Here is a 19,560-nt window from a genome sequence, read left to right on the forward strand (position 1 = left end):
CTTGAGTGATGCCGAGAGTGACAAGGTAAGTGACAGGGCGTATCAAGAGTGCTCGGCTTAGGCACTAGGTAACTTAAAGATCGCGATAGCTGAGAACGGCAATGTTGAATAACCCAAGTGGTGGGAGTTAGAAGCGCGTCGTTGTCGGCACGCGTCAGTCGATGTACCGGGGTTGTGTAAGCCGAGATGCCGGTTGTCGCCTTGGAGCCTGGTCAGGGTCTACCCAAGCCTTGAGAGTTGGAAGATTTCCGTCTTCAAGGGGCTCTCGCAGTAATTAACAGCAACCAAACCTTAACACCTTTCTCACCTTCAGTATGGAGTGCACCGCCTGCTCTGCTAGAGTGCTCAGAACCTTCGTTCGGGCGCTCTTTGGATCTGATGTGGTGGCATCAGCGCGCCCGTCAAACTTACGCTACCTGCGGCGACCTGATACTCGATTCTTCGGCACGCAATCATCTCTACGATTCCGTCAGTCCGCTGTACGCCAGCAGCAAGATGCAAGCAGTATTGCTAGCATACCAGAATCAAGCCCAAGCGCTGTCTCTCCTTCTGCTCAGGAAAAACACGTGGTCCAGGAGGCAGTGCCCGCTACTGAGGATCAAGCACCACCTGCCGCATCTACCGTGAATGCAGAGAAACCGCACTCAAATAAGCCGGTTACCTCCGCATCCACGCAATCGAAACCTGCGCGGCCAAAGGTCCGGCTTTCCGGCCCTCGGAAAGTCGCGAAACCCGCCCCAGCGCCCCTCCCAAAACCCAAGAAGGAACGCTGGCAGATCGAGAAAGCCGCCCTCGAGCGCAAACTCGACTCCCAGGCCTGGAACCCGCGCAAGCGCCTCTCCCCCGACACGCTAGACGGCATCCGCAACCTGCACATGACCGACCCGGCCAGATTCACCACGCCCGTGCTCGCCGAGCAGTTCAAAGTCTCTCCCGACGCCATACGGCGGATCCTCAAGAGCAAGTGGCGGCCCAACGAGGATGAGCACGATGACAGGATGAAGCGGTGGAACAAGCGCGGCGAGCGCATCTGGACGAACATGGTGGAGCTGGGGACGAAGCCGCCGAAGAAGTGGAGGGAGATGGGCGTGGGGAGGGCGGCGCCGGGGGAGGCGCCGAAGTGGAAGCCCAGGGGGAAGCCGAGTTCGCTGAGGAGTAGGGAGGAGGAGGATATACCGTGGGATACGGGTGATTTGGTGCAGCAGGCTAGGCTGCCTACGCATACTACGCAGCAGGACTCGTTCCTAGTGGACAGAATTGTGTAGGTGAATGGGGGGGTACCGAGTCTGGGACGCCTATACCTAGGAGGATGGATATCGGTTAGGCAACGAGAGGGTTGACCAAAATCACAAGGTTGGAGCAAATGTCTCGACCCCCGTGATGCACCTTAACCTACAGCGATACCCCGTAAATTTCTTCTCTCTCACTGGCTTCCCTAACACCGTCTCCCTTAGCGTGCAAGCTGGGGCTGGCTGTCGTTACGGCCGCTGTCCCCTGCGGACGGCCCTCCGGGTAGGCGGCGTGACGGGAGAGGGAGGGGTCCTGCCTACTATCCACTTGCGGCGTTCCACGAAGTAGAGTGGTGTTGCCAGATTTGGAAATTGGGCAGGAAGAAACGCGGTGCCACCATCGTTGCATCGACTGAGGTTTAACGTCACAAAGGCTTTCTATCCAAGTGCCGTTTCTACTCTGTACGCCAACTCATTCTTCTAAATCTAGTCCAGAAACTCCCCACGATGTCCGACCGCATGCAATGCTGCAAACCTTTTTGCCCAAAAATAAAAACATAGCAAAAACATAAACACTCCAAGACCCATCTACAATCCTGCCTTCTCAACCCTGCGTCCTGTCTCATCAAAATAAATCTTCCTCCCCGAATTCAGACTCTCCTGCAGCGCGCACCCAATCTTGACCGCCTGCACCGCGCCACTGAGCTTAAACGGCAACTTGGTATCATCCAAACACGCCGCCGTGAACTCGTTCGCCTCCGTCACAAACGCCTCCCTAAACCTCCCATAATAATGCGGCGGGATCTCCCTCCTAATCCCTGACGCCTCGGACATCTCAACCAAGCTCCCCATCGGGTTCGCGTTAACACTCAGCTTCCCCTCCGTCCCAATAATCTCCGTCATGTCATGCTGGCCCGCGGCCATCATCCTGCTGCTGTAAAAATACGCAATCTTCCCGCCCCAGAACTCGACAACGCCGACCCCATTATCCACATCCTTGTGCTTGCGTAGCTCGGGCTGCACGGCCGTGATGCCAACAGCCATGACGCTCTTGACCACGCTGTCCTGCCCGAAATACCACAGCGCGAGGTCGATGTCGTGGATGTTGCAGTCGACGAATATGCCGCCGGAGTACTGGGCGTAGTCGACGAAGAAGCCGGACGGGTCCAGCTTGTCGCACGTCTGGGAGCGGAAGATTGCCGGGCGCCCGATTGAGCCGCTGTCCATGCGCTCCCAGGCTTCGCGGTAGGAGGTGTCGAAGCGCCGCGAGAAGCCGCAGAGGACTTTGAGGTGCGGTTTGGCTTTTGCGGCGTCGACAACGGCTTGGGACTGTAGTACGGGGAGTCAGTTAGCGGGGGGACGCTGGGGAGTAAGGCGAGTAGGAGTATAGGGGACGCACCATCTCGACGCTCGTGGACAGCGGCTTCTCGCACAGGACGTGCAGATCGGCTTTGATGGCCTTGATGGATTGCTCAGCGTGCACGGTGGTGGCGGTCGCGACGACGACAGCTTCGAGCCCAGGGTGCTTCAGCATCTCGTCGTAGTCGGTGTAGATTGTGCAGCCCGAGGGCTCGAGGTGTTGGCGGCCCCAGGCTACTTCACTCGGCTCTGGTGTAAATGCTGCGACGAGCTCGGCGCGGGGGGTCAGGTTGAGGAAGTGGAGGGCGTGACGGGCGCCCATGCGGCCGAGGCCGGAGACGGCCACTTGGAGCTTGCGTTGGACCATTGTGGGTGTAGGAGGGCGAATTGAGGTGGAAGAAGGTGTACAGGACGGAGGATCTGAAAGACCAAGGGATTTACACGCTCGGAGAACGAACGAAGATATTGACAAGAGAATCTTGAATGCGTCTACGACGGCGCTCTTTTTCTAACAGCTCGGTGCTTTGCCGGTCGATATACGAGCAATCGCTTGGAGAGTTCAACGGGTATCGTAGAGGATAAGCAGGTATGAACAACAGGACACGACGCAGCGAGCACGCAAACTTATACCTCCTGTACTACAGGTAGCACAAAATCCAGTGGGCTACAGACGTTGACGCCGAAGCTGTTGTTGTCTCCTCCAACAGTTATCCAGGGTTCAAGGCGAGAATTACCCCAGCGAGAATTACCCCAGCGAGATGAACGCGATTGTCGCGTTTCCAGAAAGTGGAAACCGGAACCCGGTATCAGCGGGGCTCTAGTGGGGCAACTCCGCGGGGAAATGCTCTTTTGAGACTGCCAAAGGCTGAGGATGCACGTGATCACGTGCTGTACAGGCGCTTGACCGTGAGGACATCTTTGTAGGTGCACGGCAGAGCTCCAGATGATGTTCAAAGCTACGAGGGTATACCTGCGGCTATGCTGCGCTGGACGATGTGGCATCAGGAGGACAGCAATTGGAGCAATACTGTTGGACTGGAGTTTGAACAATTCAATTTCGGTCTGCTCGACACCAGCGACGTTGTAAGATGGAATAGTAAACTTTGCAAGCCCGACGCCGACACCGCATGTCGCCCAAGATTCTACGAGATGACCCCCGTAAAGCCCTACAAGTGCGCCTTGTCCTCATCGACCGTCTCAATCACAACCTTCAGAACCAATTTCCCAGAGTCGTCCTTCGTCTTGCCAGCCATCTCAAAGGCCTTGACTGCCGACTCAAGGCCCTTGTACCTGTGCGTGACCAGCTTGGAGAAGTCCGGATAGTCAGGCGCCTTCTTCGATACAACCTCAATGCCCGTAGGGTACGTGTTCGCATATCGGAAAACGCCCACGAGGTCTACCTCTCGGAGTGCTGCTGCGGAGATCGGTAGTGTCTGAACCGGTGTCCCCATGCCAATCAGCATGACTCTGCCGCCTGGCCGTGTTGCCTGCGACAGATTAGCTTTCTGTAGGTCGTGAGGATGGCAGTTCAGCAACATACATATATGGCAGCCTGCAGACAGGACGGAACCCCCGTGCACTCAAACACGGCATCAACCTCTCCCACCGGCTCGCCACTGCTCTTCTCGACCTCGCCGATCGAGGCTGCGGTTTCTCGCGCAATCTCAAAGCTCTCTTCAATCGTCTTGCCTCGCTTCATCGGTACTGTGAATCCTCGATGCGCAAACCCGTTCTCCACAGCAAAGTTAACTCGACCTGCATCGATATCTGCTATCACAACCGTGGTGGAGCCGGATATCTTTGCCATTGCCGCGCACAGAAGGCCTACAGCGCCTGCACCGAAGACCAAAGTCGTGCTTCCGCTGGGCAGCTGGGCTCTCCGCGATGCGTGGATCGCTACGCCGAGGGGTTCTAGAATCGCGCCGAGATCGAGTGACACGTTCTCCGGAAGCCTGTCTATCTGTCAGCACTGTATTCACGCCTAGTGTCTCCACTATAGCACTCACTTATGACACCATGCTGCCGGATGATTAATCCTCTCCTGCAGCGTCCCCTGCGCATGCGGAAAGCTCTTTGCAGAACTCCTGAAACGCATCTGCTTGCAGATATTGTACCTGCCCTCTCCGCACCGCTGGCAGTTGCCGCATGGCTGTCCCACTTCCAAGGCGACCTTATCGCCGACGGTGAAGCCGGTAACGTCTTTGCCTACCGCTACGACTACGCCTGCGGATTCGTGGCCGAGGGATAGCGGCTCTCGCACGATGATGTCGCCGTTGCGGTAGTGGTTGTAGTAGTGTAGGTCTGAGCCGCAGAGGCCGGTTGCGCGGACGGAGACTTGGAGTTCTGTGGGGAGTGGAGATGGGAGACTGCGGCTCTCCTGGGGAGAGATTAGGGTTTGAGTTCAGCTGGGTGCTTTTGTGAACCTACAATTCTCAGGTCTTTCGCGCCATGCAATACCGACGCTCTGACTTGGCGACCGGTTGAGGAGCTTGTTTGAACAGACATGGTAGAGTAAGATTGTGCAAAAAAAAGAGCAGATGATGGAATGATCACGCTCTGGACTTGACGAAGGATTACTTCGTACTTTTGTAGAACTGTGTGGCACGAGAGAAGCTGAGAAACAGACCGAGTCTCAACTCACAAACCTCAGTCTCTGGTGAGATCCAACGGGCAACATGCTCCGAAGACGCGGTCATGGCGGACTTAAGGCCGACGTGCTTCGGACGAGCTGGACGAATGCAAAAGTTCCCTGAGGTCGGCATTTGATCTCCATCTTTCCCCGGCGCATCAGACGCCGAAGCGCACGACCCATTCACGCCAATTGCCGCATCTGGCACCCCGACAGCTTTCCCCATGGAGACCTCTCGGCGGGGCCGGAGTTAACGTCTCGCCAATGTTTTCTAGGATGTTTGCTGAGCCGGATGGCATAAAACTCATGACGCGGAAGGTCTGGGACTGGCGATAGCACATGGCTTCTTCGCGGCTCCAACAGGTCCAGCAACAGCTCTCTCCCCAACCTCCAGCAATGGCGTCAGTACAGCAACTATTCTCTCTGGAAGGCCAAACGGCTCTCGTAACAGGAGGGACTCGAGGCATCGGACAAGCCATGGCCGTCGCCCTGGCAGAAGCCGGCGCAGACGTCCTGCTTGTTCAGGTGCGTAAATTCTCAGTCCACAGTACATCACAGCAACTGACAATCTGTCTCAGCGCTCCGAAGCCTCCCAAGAAACCAAACTCCTAATCGAGGCCCTGGGCCGCAAATCCGCCATCTACGTCGCCGACCTCGCCGACAACGCCTCCATCTCCTCCCTCGTCCCCCGCATAACAGCGGACGGCCACACCATCTCCATCCTCCTGAACTGCGGCGGGATCCAGCGACGGCACCCCGCGCACCAATTCCCCGACGCCGACTGGAACGAAGTCCTGCAAGTAAACCTCACGACTGTCTTCACGCTGTGCCGCGACGTCGGGGCACACATGCTCGCCCGGCAACCTGACGTACACGGCCGGCGCGGTAGCATCATCAACATCGCCTCGCTGCTGTCGTTCCAAGGCGGCATCACGGTGCCGGCGTACGCGGCGAGCAAGGGCGGGGTGGCTCAGCTAACCAAGGCGCTGAGCAACGAGTGGGCGGGGAAAGGGATTAGCGTCAATGCGGTAGCGCCGGGGTATATTGCCACGGAGATGAATATCGCGCTGATGCAGGATAAGGAGCGGGCGACGAGTATTTTGGCCAGGATTCCGGCGGGGAGGTGGGGAAGGCCGGAGGACTTTAAGGGGAGCGTAGTGTATTTGGCAAGTAGAGCTAGTGGGTATGTTTCGGGGGAGGTGTTGACGATTGATGGGGGGTGGATGGGGAGGTGACGAGGGGGGTCTTGGTGGGTTTGGCATATGTGTGAATAGGTGTTACGGGTGGTTGGATAGATCTAGGACCTAGAGGAATGAGGATTGCGTTGTCCAGAGTCTCAGGACACGCTAGCGTCTAAAGGTTATATTGGTTCAGGGGCTCTCTATCTAGGTCTTCCTATGCATGCAAACTCGCTCAGCAAAGAGATAATCACAAAAACGGGCCGCCCCACAGCCGTGCTATACTACAGGAAAATTCACAACATAAGAGTGCAGTCTCCTCCCCTAGAGCCGAGCTCTCGGCTCTTGACAGTGAAACTGGCTTTCATGTGGGCAATGCTGGCCAGATCGGAGTACGTCGCTCACCCGATTGTGAACACCGCCCTGGAATTCATGACTCCCCTTCGCCCGCAATTCGCGACTACCCCTCGTCCGAAAGTCACGAACCCTCCTTGTCCGAATACGGCGAGTTGCGCACAGTGGAAACGGCCAATTGAGTGGCAAGATGTAGGCCCGGCCGGTGGACCGAGGGGACCTGCGGGTGCGTTGATTACAGTCGCTTGCCTCGAATTGCAGTTGTCTTATCTTTTGCGTCGCTGGTCATCGTGAACTGAGCAGATTGGTCGTGTAAACGAAACTGGTAACGCGAACAAAATTGGCAATTTGAGAAACATGGCAACGTTGATAGCGCGCTTTTGAGATCCGTTCTTTATTGAATGAAACGTGAAACTACAGGAGAGAGAGAGAGACAGGTCGCCTATCCTTGCTGTTCTGTCCGACCATCTCACGATCGCGCTGTGGCCAATGATGACCGGATTCAAGATGGGCACGAGTCCCCTGACGTGATGAATCTTATAACTCAAGGTTGCTTCAAACCGATGCCACATCATTTGTATCATTACTTAGTCTTCGGATGCAGCACCCATGCCATACGGTCTCAACCAGCTATCGGCTATGCGTTGAGAAGCTTTAAATCGGTGGGAACGAGTTGCTCTTGCATGCTCATGGTGTCGAAGTCCGCGTCTCTATGCCCACGACACGACCACCAAACCAAGTGCGGTTGGAGTTCACGAGGTGATGGCGCGAGGAGTCTTGTCAAGAGACTCCAGACTTGTGTAAATTCCGTTGCTCTTTCATTTGTAGTCATCTCGACGGCTCTAACGAATTTTGAGCAAGAACTGCTTGGATAATTGCAAGAGAAAGTACTACACGTTGTACCGCATCGTGAACTTTGAACCTGTTCGCGATACTGGCAGCAAGCGCCATCTTTCTGAAGATTTACGCCGTCTTCCATCCAGAAACGGCGGTACTTGGCAAGTTACTTGTGCCTTCTAGGCTACTTGCAAGAAAGAGAGGGTACGATAAAGGTTTCTCGGCCCTTCCTCGGCCCGCGCGCTTTCCATGACTTGCATGAGCGTTGGTGAGGAAAAAAAAGGGAAGTCAAGGTGACCCGCGGAACAATTCTCGGTCTCTCTGCAGATCGCAGCTCGCGGGAAGATGTCCGGTCTCAACGTGCAAGGGTAGAGGTGGTCGAGTCGGTGGAGACGGGATGTGAAGTAGGACGAGACACAAGGTGAAGGGAGGATCGAGGGATGGCGTTATGGCTTAGTCGGCAATCTAGCCAGCCGAAACGGCTATCGTGAGTATCTTATAGAGCTGTTGGCGTGAACAGCTTCAATACCTGCTGTGTGGCCGGAGCATTGTTGTCTTGTCGACGTCTTTCTGAGAATCCGGGGTACCTTGGTGATAATCTGGTCACTTGACGATGATATTTTACTTTCACCGAGCCACCAAGGATTGTTTGTGTAGGAAGTGCTCTATACCGGCGCGCCAACCATCAGCACGAAGTGTGGCATATCCCCAGAACTCCTCGATCGCGGCTTTATGCCGACTAAATCGAAATCCCGCTACGAACCAAGATCCGCTAAATGCATGTGCAATCGAATGTCCAGATCTCCCACCCCTTCTTCGTCTTCTCTTACCACCTCAGCTTCCTGTCCCGTCCCCTAATGCCGTTCTCATGGTCAAAGAACGCCTCATCAAGCAGCTCCTCATAATAAGGCCTAAGCACCTCGACCTTGGGCACCTCATCGCTCTTGCTGTAAAGATCATACGGGTTAAAGGCACGTACAGCCTCCAGCATCTTGACGTCCTTCTCGTTCATCATCCACATGTAGGCCTCTTGGTTGTGCCATGGGTAGAAGGAGTGGTACCGGATCATAGCGAGCGCCTCCTCCGGCAAGTTAGACTGATCCTTACACAGATGATAGAGGTACTCGTCGTGGCCCCACGACAGCATGACGTTGTCGATGCCGCAGCCGGGCGTGTAGATGCCGTACTTGGTGCTGTAGATCGGGTCGTTGGAGTCCGGGTTGTTCTTGAAAGTACCCGGGTAGATGATCTTCTCGTCGAAGGCGCAGCCGACGGGGAAAGTGTCGCCGACGACGTCCCACTGGCCCTGGGCGTCGAAGAAGAAGAGGAGCTTGCCCAGGTCGTGGATGAGGCCGACGACTTGCATCCAGCGGGGCTTGCCGTCGCGGCGGATGGCCTCGGCGGACTGGAGCAGGTGCTCGATCTGAGAGAGGGAGGTGTCGGGATCAGACTCGTCGATGAGGGTGTTGAGCTTCTCGATGGCCTCCCAGATGGTCATCTCGGCGCGGGTCTTGAACCGAAAGTTGTTTCGTGCCTTGAGGTTGTAGGCCACGGTCTGCTTCTCGTGCTGCTCGCGATAAAAGTTCTTGACGCGGTCACAGGCGTCCTCGTATTGACGGAACTGCGCCTTGTCCTTCTCGGCATCGAACTGGGACTTCTCGTAGATGTCCTTCTCCTCCTGGGTGGCAGTGCCCTGCTTGACTTTCATGGCAGACTTGAGGATATTGACCTGGTCGATGTCATCGGATGTGGCCTCGAGAGCAAGGCCATCGCGATGGTTGTTGAAAGGCTCAGCAACGTTGGGCTGCTCGAAAATGGGTGCAGGTGCCATTTTGAGCGTCTCAAAAGTCTATGGTGAATGAAGGTTGGGTATCTTCGGAGAGTCTAATGTTTGAAACTGGAATATGGAGGGACAGTGTGTGGAAGAAGGTTAGATGGAGATGGCAGGAACGGATGAGCGAGCAGATGGTATTTCAACTATGCTGCTCTGCTTCACTTGTAGTGCTTCGCGTGTAACTGACTGTCTAAGCGAACGGTGGCCAGGACAGGCAAACAGTGTGTCGATTTCACAACGGTGGAGAGCGTGAATCACCGGACCTTGACAGAGCACTGCTCAAAGCAGAAAAAAGAAAAGGCTTCGAGAACCCCACACCTTCGAAAGCCTACCCTGACATGGTGAGACCCGACGCGTACGACTGGTCCAGGTGGCGCCCAGCACATCAACTTCCATGGCACATGGCTGCTTGATTGAGTCTACAAGGGCAAAACCTGGACGCGTCGGCACAACACTCGGTGCAGGTCTCCTCAAAAGGGCAAAAATGGTTCATGGCGTCGGAGTGCTTGCGTCAAGTTGGGCAGACCGTTGAAGCGTTGGACATGGTTCTGGAAGAACTTTGAGCACTCCATGCAGGTGGAGCCTGCGGAAGGCAGTCCGCGTCGATCCAGGGTTCCGCCAAGGGTCTTCTAACCTTTGAACCATTGCATGGCCGTTGAACAGACGTCTGGATACACGATCTTGGAACATGTCGGCGAGATATACTCCTTCTGGCAGATGCGGCAGCCCCTCCACGGGGAATGAGCCTTGTGGTTTGCGGGCCGGACAGCGTCGCGGCTCAACTCCGGCGCTCGGTCCCATCGGTGGTTCCGCTGCCGAGAAAACGCGGGGATGACGGCGGGGTTGTTTGATGATGTTGTGAGCCGACAGCGAAGCAGTCACCGACGGCATAGTTCAGAAACATTGAAGACAGCTGTCTCCCCGCCGGCGCAATGAATACATCTCTCGCGAAAGCTCATGCTCCGTAAGACACCAAAAGAAACTCTTTTTGGCCCGCCTTTGGCCCAAGGCTCACACGGAAAAGTGACGCCCACGCCAAATGGCCGAAGACAGCCCGCCTCATACTGACCTACCTTATATTTATTACTTATCCATCATGCCCAAAACTTGATGAACTAGTTTAAGAGTTCGACTGTATATAGAAAGGATAGAAAAGCGATAATTCCGATATTAACATGTCCGTATAGTTGCATCGTTGAGTGTGTGGTAGACTTAATGTAGTTTTTGCGTGGCCACGGCTATTTTGTATGAGCCTTGGCCCCTCTATGGGCGCTGTGGTTTTCCGGACGGAACCACATCTCCGATGCTCGCTGGTTCGGTGTTTCTACAGCCGTGTGCTGCGGGATGACGGCGGGGGTAATTTGGCGACGTTTTTCTGTAGCTGCTGAAGCAATCGCCGACATTGCGCGTGATTGAAGACGGCTGGATTCCCGCGATGAATCCAACTCTTGCAAAATTCATGCTCAAGCAGACACCAAAAGAAATTCTCGATCCTAAACCCACAATGGACACTTCACTGCCTCTCAATACCGGTACCACCATTCCTGCACTCGGGCTCGGAACATGGCAGTCTGCACCTGGTGAGGTGAAGAAGGCGGTCTCGCACGCCATCTCTGTTGGCTACAGGCACATCGACTGTGCATATGTCTATGGTAACGAGGACGAGGTCGGCGAAGGGCTTAAGGAGGCCTTTGCATCTGGTGTCAAGCGGGAAGACCTCTTCGTCACAACGAAGCTGTGGTGTACATACCACTCGAGGGTGGAGGAGAATCTCGATTTAAGCCTGAAAGCTCTAGGACTGGATTATGTAGACCTCTACTTGATGCATTGGCCGTGTCCGATGAATCCTAACGGTAAGTCTGACGTACCACAGGATGGGCCTGTGTTGAGGCTTGAAGATCACCGGCCCAGCTGGGAATCTGTTCTTCATCCTCAGAGCTCGCGTGGCAGATTTAGATCTGAGGCTCTCCTATGAGTCCGGTCGTCACTTGTGGTGGCTTATGCTCTGAGAGCCTTGTCTTGACTCCAGCTCTGATCATGACCTTCGAGTTGAACACCGCTTGAATAGCCCTCTCGTCGCCTGAGCAACTCTAAGAGACTCTGCTTAGACATAGGGTAAAGTAACAGCCACTTACACTTCATACAGGCAACGACCCAAAGTTCCCCAAACTCCCCGACGGTTCTCGCGATCTCGACGAGTCCTGGAGCCACATCGACACATGGAAGGCGATGGAGAAGCTACTGTCAACCGGAAAAGTCAAGGCCATCGGCGTCGCAAACTACAGCGTCAAGTTCCTCGAGGAGCTCCTTCCGCACGCCAGCGTCACTCCTGCTGTCAACCAGATTGAGAACCACCCGTACCTACCACAGCAAGAGATTGTCGATTTCTGCAAGTCCAAGGGCATCCACATCACCGCGTACAGCCCGCTGGGTAGTACCGGAAGCCCGCTGTTCAAGGAAGAGGTCGTGCAGGAGGTTGCGAAGAAGCACAAGGTCTCTGTTGGATGCGTCTTGCTGAGCTATCATAGTAAGGGCTCCCACGTCTTCTTGTGTCCTGGCGTAAGCTAATCGCTGCAGTCGCTCGAGGGAGCTCCGTGTTGGCGAAATCTGTGACGCCGTCCAGGATCGAAGAGAACAAGAACATCATCAAGCTCGATTCGTCGGACATGGAATCTCTGGAGAGCATACACAAGAAGAAGGGTGTTACGAGATTCGTCTATCCTGCATTTGGCGTTGACTTTGGCTTCCCGGACAAGCAGTAGAAATTTATGGTCTTGATTCATTGGGAGCATTGTGGTATGCCATGCTGACGTAGCCTGCATCTTTTCTCTGTTGTGCAGAAGTTACGGACTAGGCGGCGTCTCGGACTAGAAGTCTAGAGGTGTAGCAATGGACGAGTCGTACTGCCCTTTCGACTCCTCACTTTTGGTTATCGTGTGTTTTAATAATATCATTTGTTCACTTCGCAAGATATCGGCACTCTAGCAAGTTGATGATTCTGAAGTTGATGAATTGCAGCGACTTGGCAAGCAGTTGATCACGTGCCTCAGCCTCTCCCGCGCCCCCGAACTTTTTTTCCAACCACAACCCCACTAAGTCTCGCTCCACCGCCAGAATCCCACCTCGCACAAAAGCTCACCACCCGTAGACCGCGAAAATGTCCATGTATGACGAAATCGAAATCGAGGACATGACATACGACCCGACGCTCCAAATCTACCACTACCCGTGCCCGTGCGGCGACCGATTCGAGATTTCGATTGGAGACTTGCGGGACGGCGAAGATGTTGCAGTCTGCCCGAGCTGCAGCTTGATGATCAGGGTGATCTTCGAGATGGTGAGTGCGACACAAGTTGGTGGGATGCAAACGGAGGGATACCAGGACGGGGCAGGATGCTGATGGGGGATCTGTAGGACGACCTGCCGAAAGACGATGGACCTGATGCGCAACCGGTTGCGGTGGCGGTGTGATGGGGTATAATCGCTAAGTGTCTCAGTGGAGAGAAAAGCCATGCGACCGGTCGGAAGTCGCCATGAGAAGCGTGGAGTGACTGGCTGTCACCGAGATGCTGCCCCATCGGGGCTCACGAACCTGCGAAACAATAAGAATGGAGAGGCTATTCGCCCAGCGTATGGACGCCAGAGAGATGTGACCAGCTATCGAAAGCCCAGTGGAGGAGGTTCCATACGAACAGGCCCGCGGCATGGAGTCGTCGGAAGAAGCGCAGGCAGTGGGCGTTGTGGGCCATAGGTAGTTCCGGATAGAGGAGTGGCAGAAGGAGTGAGGAGCATGCGACAGTGTAACAGCTCGCTGGTTAGTGGTGAATGACCATGCTTACTACGTTGCCTTGTTCGTCGTTTGAGCCATTATGTCATTCTCTAAGCTAGTACCTTTGACGGCCCCAGCAACGGCTACCTCCAGTGCAAATGCCGTTAGACAAATAACAGCTGGAGCTTTTGTCAGTGCCTCGTCCTGCCGTCACCGTTACTCCACGTCAGGAGTCATGCCCACCTCGACTCCAATCTCCTTTCTCAGGATCTGGGTCAACGAGGACCCGTCCCTCAGGTAGATCCAGTCGCCGGTGCCACCGCCCTCCTTTTGATCCATCGATTCGCCAAAGACGACCCAGTCGAATCGCTTCGGGCCCGAGATAGGCGAGCTGAGCCAGATCTGCTTGTTGGGCGGCTGCTTGTTCAGCACATAGGTCCCCTTGTTGGGGATCTCGACTGTCATAACGCCAGCCTGTCCTTGAGTTAGCGGATTGGAATCGCAAACGTTGCTTACAAGGGCTGCCTGTTGGCATGCTGAAGCTGTGACGTGAGACGTACAGCATACTCCACCTCCAGACTGTTATCCGCCTCCTGCATGTCCTCGAGCCTCCCTTGCAACGTCTCGAATAGCTGGTCCGCGTACTCGTTGAACTCCTCATACGAGATGTCCGTGGGTTTGGTGGCCTCTTCTTGCGGCTCAGGCTCTGGTGGCTTCGGATCTTCGGCATCGGGCATTATGCCAGAGTAGCTCGATGAGGAGCTGTGAAAGCTTCGTGAGGCAGATAGAGCTGCATAGCGTAGCGGTACAGCGGCGTGGTTATGGAGCTTAGATCTTTGTATGAAGGTTTGCTGGACCACAGGTTTCGGGGAAGTGCGGAGATTCGTCCGGCGAAGGGTGCTTCGCAAAGCGCGGGCGATTGGGGCCTTGATTATCATTTCGCAGGCGGCGGGTTGCTTCAGGTGGTGAGTTAGATACGGTTCAGGCTCTGAGAAGTGGAAGAACTGTCAAGTGGAAGGATGGTGTTGACTGTTGATGCGAAAGCTTTAAGGCGGTGCTGTGGAGGAGCTTGGGCCCCTCTCTCCCCCGCGTAATCATTACTTACTCCCGTCGACACGTGCCACAAGCGTGATGAACATTCAACGTACTTGGAGCAACCTTCCATGCAGGTGCGCACGATAGAGTCTTGCACATTCTAGACCTCGGACGACTCAATATCGTAGCCTAAGAATCCTGTTGGTTTCTTCCAAAGAACCTTGTCCGTACGTAGGCTCGACCTTACGCCTACAGCTTGCTCAATTAGCTAAACAGTGCTACACCAGCTGCGTAGAATCCGGCGCCATCCGCTCTGTCACACACAGGTAGAAGGTTTAGGTCGTGCAAGAATCCATCGTGTGCGTTGCCCAGTCAGACACGGCCGAGCCATGATTAACGCGGTGCTGGTCTTCAACAATAATGGCCAACCGCGCCTAACAAAGTTCTATACACAGCTGGCATATCTCCCCAAGCTCCCCCCACAGCCTGACAAATCTGCTGATACGTTTGTGACTCCAGGACACCAGCGTCCAACAACGCCTGATCTCCGAAATATTCACCCTTGTTGCTAACCGGCCGAACTCATCCTGCAACTTTCTCCCGTATCCTCGCCCAACCCCAAGAGACCGATAGCACGTCCGCTAACGAATCCCTCAGCCTCCCACCCCTCCTCGCCTCAAGCTCCAAATCCACCACCCCCTCCGAACCCCATAACGACACCCCCTCGCTTGTCACATACCGACACTACGCGACCCTGTACTTCATCATCATCTCGACCTCCACCGAGTCTCCCCTAGCGCTACTCGACCTGATCCAAGTCTTCGTCGAGGCACTTGACCGTCTGTTCGAGAACGTGTGCGAGCTGGACCTGATCTTCAACTTCGAGACGCTGCATGCGACGCTCAGCGAGATGATTGTTGGGGGCGTGGTCGTGGAGACGGGCCTCGAAAGAGTGGTAGAGGGCGTCAAGGCCCAGGGGAGGGTGGCGAAGAGGCCAGTCAATGAGGGGAAAGGGGGTTTGGGGTTCGGTGGGGGCGGGTTGGGGAGTGGAGGTGGGATTTGGGCCGGGAGGTGAGGAGCAGTTCGGGGGAAACGGCAAGACTCTTTCGGGTGGGAGTAGTGTGCATGAATGGATTGTTGTGTGAAGAGCACCGCGCAAGCCGCGGAGTGCTGTGAGCTAATGGCATGCGTATATTGGTTCAGCAAGCTGGTTGCGAACGGTATACGTAAGATGTCTAAGGCAAGTAACATAGCAGTGTTGAGGTCAGGACGTGCGGAAGAACTGGGTAGCGGCACCGATCGAGAGGATGAACTCTGAAGTACCACAGCTACAACGGCGGAAGAGTCCACGCTCTGCACATGCAAAGTCGAGTTGTCGATGGTATTGCTCCGGAAGTCAGGATAGTCAGAACAGAGATGCGGCTCAATTTGGTCCTCTAGAAAGATTGACTATTCATTTGTTTAGTCCGGAACAGAGATCCTAATTCCGGGGACTGGCGAGTAACGCTTCTGGATAGACGCAAGGAAACTTTCCATCTCAGGCTTGGCTGAAAACAGCTTTCATTCCCGTAATGCGGGCTCCAAGAATCCCGACCTTCTTTAGCTCTAAGCTAAGCACCCTGCAGACATCTAGTCCTCTTCCAAAATCAGTGATATCTTCCTCAACTCTTCATAAACGCTGGCTAATTGTGATTCAGCATCTGCAATGATTTTCCGCTTCTTTTCAGCTTCTTCGTCCATCTTCCTTAACGCGTCTGTTATCTGCTCTTTTCGTTTCTTAGCGTTCTGAAACCCTTTCAGCAGACGGTCTCCGTTTATCTGTGCGTCTTTAAAGCCCCTCTCCACACCCAAGGTGATAACGTTCACCTCATGCCGTTTCTTCTCTGCCTCTTGTAACCTTGACTGTGCCTCTTGTAACCTTGTCTGTGCCTCTTGTAACCTTGTCTGTGCCTCTTGCACAACTTTCTGCGCAGCTTCATCCTCACGCCGTGCGTCATCTAATTTGGCCCCCAAGCTCTGAAGTAGGCCACGTGCGGGCTCACACTCTTCTTTTATCGCTAGAAGCTGCGCTTCTGCTTCTCGGGACTGTTCAACGTTCTCTCGGCGTGCACTCTCGTCAGAGTGGCAAACAGATCTTTTATCCTCCAGCTGCTCACGGACTCGGTGTAGCGCCCGTAAAACAAAAATGAAGGAAGGGGTTGTCAGACTCGGACTGGCTCGAGCATCGCCATTCTCTGTTTGGTCATTCGCACGGAGCGCGTCCTCAGGGAACGCTGCAACTTCATGATCTGTGAATCTCGGTTTATTATCTCCCGTGATTGTAACGTCGTTGTCAGCCACGGTACGAGGAACTCCGAAAGCACCTGTTGATTTACTACGGACATGTGTAGAAGGGGTCGAATCTTGAGTGTCCGGCATCGGCAGTGGTAGGCTGTGGTGGTCATCGTGCACGCCGGTCGTGTTGTCCCCGCCACCATCATTCCTGGGAATGTCATTGTTCTCCGTAGTGATTATTGCGGGCAAGATTATGCCATGCGGCTGTGTCGTTTCATCACTCGCGCTAGGAGATTCGGTTGCTGGTGTTGATCCCCGGCTGGCGTGGGACTCAACACGTACTAACGACTGTCCATAGACCGTAGTGGAGCCCAGTGTCGAAGGCATTCGTGGTGACTGCGTCGCTTGACAATTCTCACACCACCACAGCGTGTCGGTCGACGGCGTTGGAAGCATGGGGGGGTTCGAGCATTCCGGGTGATATGCTGCGGGACATGTGTAACAGTGAAGTAACCGGCCCACCTTCGTCCCGCAGTTCGCGGAACACTTGGTTCGTGGGCGTCCTTTCTTACGTGGTGTTTGGGTTGTGTCAGCCTTGCGTTTTTGTCCCGATGCAGGCGCCGGTTCTGATTGAGGAGCGCTCTGTAAGACATGGTGAGATCTCCACTAAACAAACTACGGACTATAAAGGGAGTTACCTGCTCACTGGGCAGCTCGTCGTGAAACCGTTTCGGCTTGGGGAGTCTTCCGGAGCTTCTCTGATCGGGGGACATGGTACTACGCTCAGGAACAGATGTTTGCTGAAGAGGTTGGGTTGATGCGAGCGTAGAAGGGTGTAGTTTAAAGTGAGTTGACAGATGGGAGCCTGCCTCGTGCGGGCGGAAGGAGTACTACGACCGGACTATTAAGATGATGTGTTTGAAGGGAAACAACAGCACATTGGTGACCAGCTTGACCTGCACCTGAACAAGGCGGGATATCTTGTTGCCATAGCGGTCAGGTTGGCATGCGAGCAATCATAGATCCTCACCACCGGCATCACGCGTGTTACATCCGACGGGCATCTGGAGGTGGCTTTCCTGTATCCCAAGCACCGTCCCAGTGCATCCATTGGTTATGCCGGCTGGATAGACGCCCGTTTGACCACATGCAAACAGGGACACTACCATTCTTGGACGCACAGCCGACGGGGAATCGGTAGAAGAGCTACCTGCAGGCGATGGGGCGCCTGCACCTGCGCTAAGCAGATGTATCTATTGGACGTGCGAAGAGCGCGCATGCAAGGGAGTCCACACTCAAGAGGATGATCACATCTCTTCCGAGCCAGAATTCTCAGCATAGGCAATCCATTCAATCTATCATCTACCACGATAGACGCTTCGACACGTCGGCTGCTCAGTTCTAGGTACAAGGCTCAAGTGCAGTCCTATAGGTGGCGTAGTTATGCATCATTCTCCCAATCTAGACGTCTCTCCAAACAAGGTACGCGTAGACACTCATGGTTCGGCAATCAGCTGTCCCACCCTCAGGCGTTCCTCTCTCAACCTCTTGAGTTCTTCCAGTACCGTTTTACAGATTTCGAGCTGCTCTTTACCACATTCCCTCGTTTTGGCAGTCGCGTCGCTGTTCCGGTTGATCTGCTCTTCCAATTCTTCATCGTATCTACGCTTCCTCTCTTCGTCTTGATGCATCTGACACAGCTCGTTTTCCGCCTGGTCTCTGCCCTTGACGGCTTTCTTGGCTTCCTCCTCCAAACGGCTTTCACTCTCCTCCGCCTCTCGACAAGTTCTCCCTTGAACCTGCGCAATACGCTGCGTCTCTTGCAGCTTCCTTCGCGCCTCCTCTAGCTTCCTCTCCGCCTCTTGTAGAGCCACCTGGTCTTTCTCGACTATGTCGTTCACACCTTCGAGACGTCGTGTTTCGTGCTCGGTCGTGAGTTGTGCAGATGCATGCTTCTCCTTCGCCGCTGTGGCTCGCTCCTTTGCCTTTTGAAGCCGTGATTCTTTCTCTTTACGCAGATCCTCGTTAGGCCGGCGACGTAGTTTTCTGTTCGCTAAGCTTGCGTGGAGCAGACCTGTCGCATGAACGTCGGAGGCGTAGGTAAGGGGCTTTAAACCCCATACGGCTCGAGCGTCGCTATTCTCTGTTTTGCCGTCGTACGCGAGGATCTCGTCAACGAACACAGCAAGGTGCTCTTCCACGTATCCAGGGTGGTCAACTTCTATGGTAGAAACGGCGTGCGGGACTGTCAAAGCCCCTATCGATTCACGACGCACAGAGGTAGATGTGATCCTGTTACGAGGATCCGGTGCCGGTACTGTTGGGCCGCGGTTATCATCATGGGTGCCGTTCGTGTGGTCCTTGCCGCTACTCCATCCGGGATTATGCGGCTGCGCTCCTGCGCGAGTATTGCCGTGGGACTCTGTTGGTGGCGCTCCACCAAGGCTGGCGTGGGGCACAAATTCCGGCAAAGGTTGTCGATACTCTATGGGGGAGGTGGAAGACGACAGGCATCGTGCTTTTCGTGATGTTGCTGGTGTGTCGGCCTTCCGCTTTGTTGCTGAAGCAGGTGCTGATTGTGCGAGAGGGCTCTTTGATATAGGGTGAGTCCTTCGCTGATTCGGTTCAAGAAGAGGAATTACCGGCTCGCCTTGGGACTGCTTAGACTTTTGAGGCTGCGCCGAGCTTCGAGTGACGGTGGACATGACAATGTGCTTGGGGACGTGAATTTTTCTGGACAGGCTACGTTATGTTGAAGCTGATCGCTGATAGCTTCCCCAGGCTCCCATTCTACGATTGGAGAGGCCAGCTATATACACTGGCAACATCGACAGGTTGCTGCGAACGGAGAGTGTGCGGTTCAGCGTAGCATGTATTCAGCGAAGGTTATCTACATAATGGCCAATATCCCACTCCCAAGCCCACCAACTTGACCGCCGGCACTAGAACACCTGGCCCTTCCCAAGTAGGGGCTGCATGCTCAGTCAGGGGCTGCATGCTCAGTCAGGGGCTGCATGCTCAGTCAGGGGCTGCATGCTCAGTCAGGGGCTGCATGCTCAGTC

The 19,560-nt window shown here is 54.8% G+C and overlaps 10 protein-coding genes across 10 annotated transcripts; 5 read left to right on the plus strand and 5 right to left on the minus strand.

Annotated features, from left to right (window-relative positions):
- Nucleotides 1-314: 314 nt before the first annotated feature.
- W97_07098 (uncharacterized protein) lies at nucleotides 315-1,265 on the plus strand (the record flags this gene model as incomplete). Its single annotated transcript, XM_007784970.1, has 1 exon — nucleotides 315-1,265. The coding sequence occupies one exon, from the start codon at nucleotides 315-317 to the stop codon at nucleotides 1,263-1,265; it is 951 nt and encodes a 316-aa protein (XP_007783160.1).
- Nucleotides 1,266-1,817: 552 nt separating this feature from the next.
- W97_07099 (myo-inositol 2-dehydrogenase) lies at nucleotides 1,818-2,955 on the minus strand (the record flags this gene model as incomplete). Its single annotated transcript, XM_007784971.1, has 2 exons — nucleotides 1,818-2,558; nucleotides 2,629-2,955. The coding sequence occupies 2 exons, from the start codon at nucleotides 2,953-2,955 to the stop codon at nucleotides 1,818-1,820; spliced, it is 1,068 nt and encodes a 355-aa protein (XP_007783161.1).
- A 799-nt stretch (nucleotides 2,956-3,754) lies between these two features.
- On the minus strand, nucleotides 3,755-5,093 carry W97_07100 (uncharacterized protein; the record flags this gene model as incomplete). The annotated part of the gene is made up of 4 exons (XM_007784972.1): nucleotides 3,755-4,075; nucleotides 4,129-4,540; nucleotides 4,595-4,965; nucleotides 5,016-5,093. The coding sequence occupies 4 exons, from the start codon at nucleotides 5,091-5,093 to the stop codon at nucleotides 3,755-3,757; spliced, it is 1,182 nt and encodes a 393-aa protein (XP_007783162.1).
- A 520-nt stretch (nucleotides 5,094-5,613) lies between these two features.
- W97_07101 (2-deoxy-D-gluconate 3-dehydrogenase) lies at nucleotides 5,614-6,452 on the plus strand (the record flags this gene model as incomplete). Its single annotated transcript, XM_007784973.1, has 2 exons — nucleotides 5,614-5,742; nucleotides 5,796-6,452. 2 exons carry the CDS (start codon nucleotides 5,614-5,616, stop codon nucleotides 6,450-6,452), a joined length of 786 nt encoding a protein of 261 aa, XP_007783163.1.
- Nucleotides 6,453-8,412: 1,960 nt separating this feature from the next.
- On the minus strand, nucleotides 8,413-9,417 carry W97_07102 (uncharacterized protein; the record flags this gene model as incomplete). Its single annotated transcript, XM_007784974.1, has 1 exon — nucleotides 8,413-9,417. The coding sequence occupies one exon, from the start codon at nucleotides 9,415-9,417 to the stop codon at nucleotides 8,413-8,415; it is 1,005 nt and encodes a 334-aa protein (XP_007783164.1).
- Nucleotides 9,418-10,924: 1,507 nt separating this feature from the next.
- On the plus strand, nucleotides 10,925-12,182 carry W97_07103 (glycerol dehydrogenase; the record flags this gene model as incomplete). Its single annotated transcript, XM_007784975.1, has 3 exons — nucleotides 10,925-11,273; nucleotides 11,567-11,947; nucleotides 11,998-12,182. 3 exons carry the CDS (start codon nucleotides 10,925-10,927, stop codon nucleotides 12,180-12,182), a joined length of 915 nt encoding a protein of 304 aa, XP_007783165.1.
- Nucleotides 12,183-12,577: 395 nt separating this feature from the next.
- W97_07104 (diphthamide biosynthesis protein 3) lies at nucleotides 12,578-12,891 on the plus strand (the record flags this gene model as incomplete). The annotated part of the gene is made up of 2 exons (XM_007784976.1): nucleotides 12,578-12,757; nucleotides 12,835-12,891. The coding sequence occupies 2 exons, from the start codon at nucleotides 12,578-12,580 to the stop codon at nucleotides 12,889-12,891; spliced, it is 237 nt and encodes a 78-aa protein (XP_007783166.1).
- A 514-nt stretch (nucleotides 12,892-13,405) lies between these two features.
- Nucleotides 13,406-13,926, minus strand: W97_07105 (iron donor protein CyaY; the record flags this gene model as incomplete). Its single annotated transcript, XM_007784977.1, has 2 exons — nucleotides 13,406-13,663; nucleotides 13,750-13,926. The coding sequence occupies 2 exons, from the start codon at nucleotides 13,924-13,926 to the stop codon at nucleotides 13,406-13,408; spliced, it is 435 nt and encodes a 144-aa protein (XP_007783167.1).
- A 687-nt stretch (nucleotides 13,927-14,613) lies between these two features.
- Nucleotides 14,614-15,299, plus strand: W97_07106 (uncharacterized protein; the record flags this gene model as incomplete). The annotated part of the gene is made up of 3 exons (XM_007784978.1): nucleotides 14,614-14,729; nucleotides 14,752-14,826; nucleotides 14,882-15,299. The coding sequence occupies 3 exons, from the start codon at nucleotides 14,614-14,616 to the stop codon at nucleotides 15,297-15,299; spliced, it is 609 nt and encodes a 202-aa protein (XP_007783168.1).
- Nucleotides 15,300-17,994: 2,695 nt separating this feature from the next.
- W97_07107 (uncharacterized protein) lies at nucleotides 17,995-19,203 on the minus strand (the record flags this gene model as incomplete). Its single annotated transcript, XM_007784979.1, has 1 exon — nucleotides 17,995-19,203. The coding sequence occupies one exon, from the start codon at nucleotides 19,201-19,203 to the stop codon at nucleotides 17,995-17,997; it is 1,209 nt and encodes a 402-aa protein (XP_007783169.1).
- Nucleotides 19,204-19,560: the final 357 nt, after the last annotated feature.

This window comes from Coniosporium apollinis, assembly GCF_000281105.1.
Source record: "Coniosporium apollinis CBS 100218 chromosome Unknown supercont1.37, whole genome shotgun sequence".
In the NCBI taxonomy this organism is placed as follows: domain Eukaryota; kingdom Fungi; phylum Ascomycota; class Dothideomycetes; genus Coniosporium; species Coniosporium apollinis.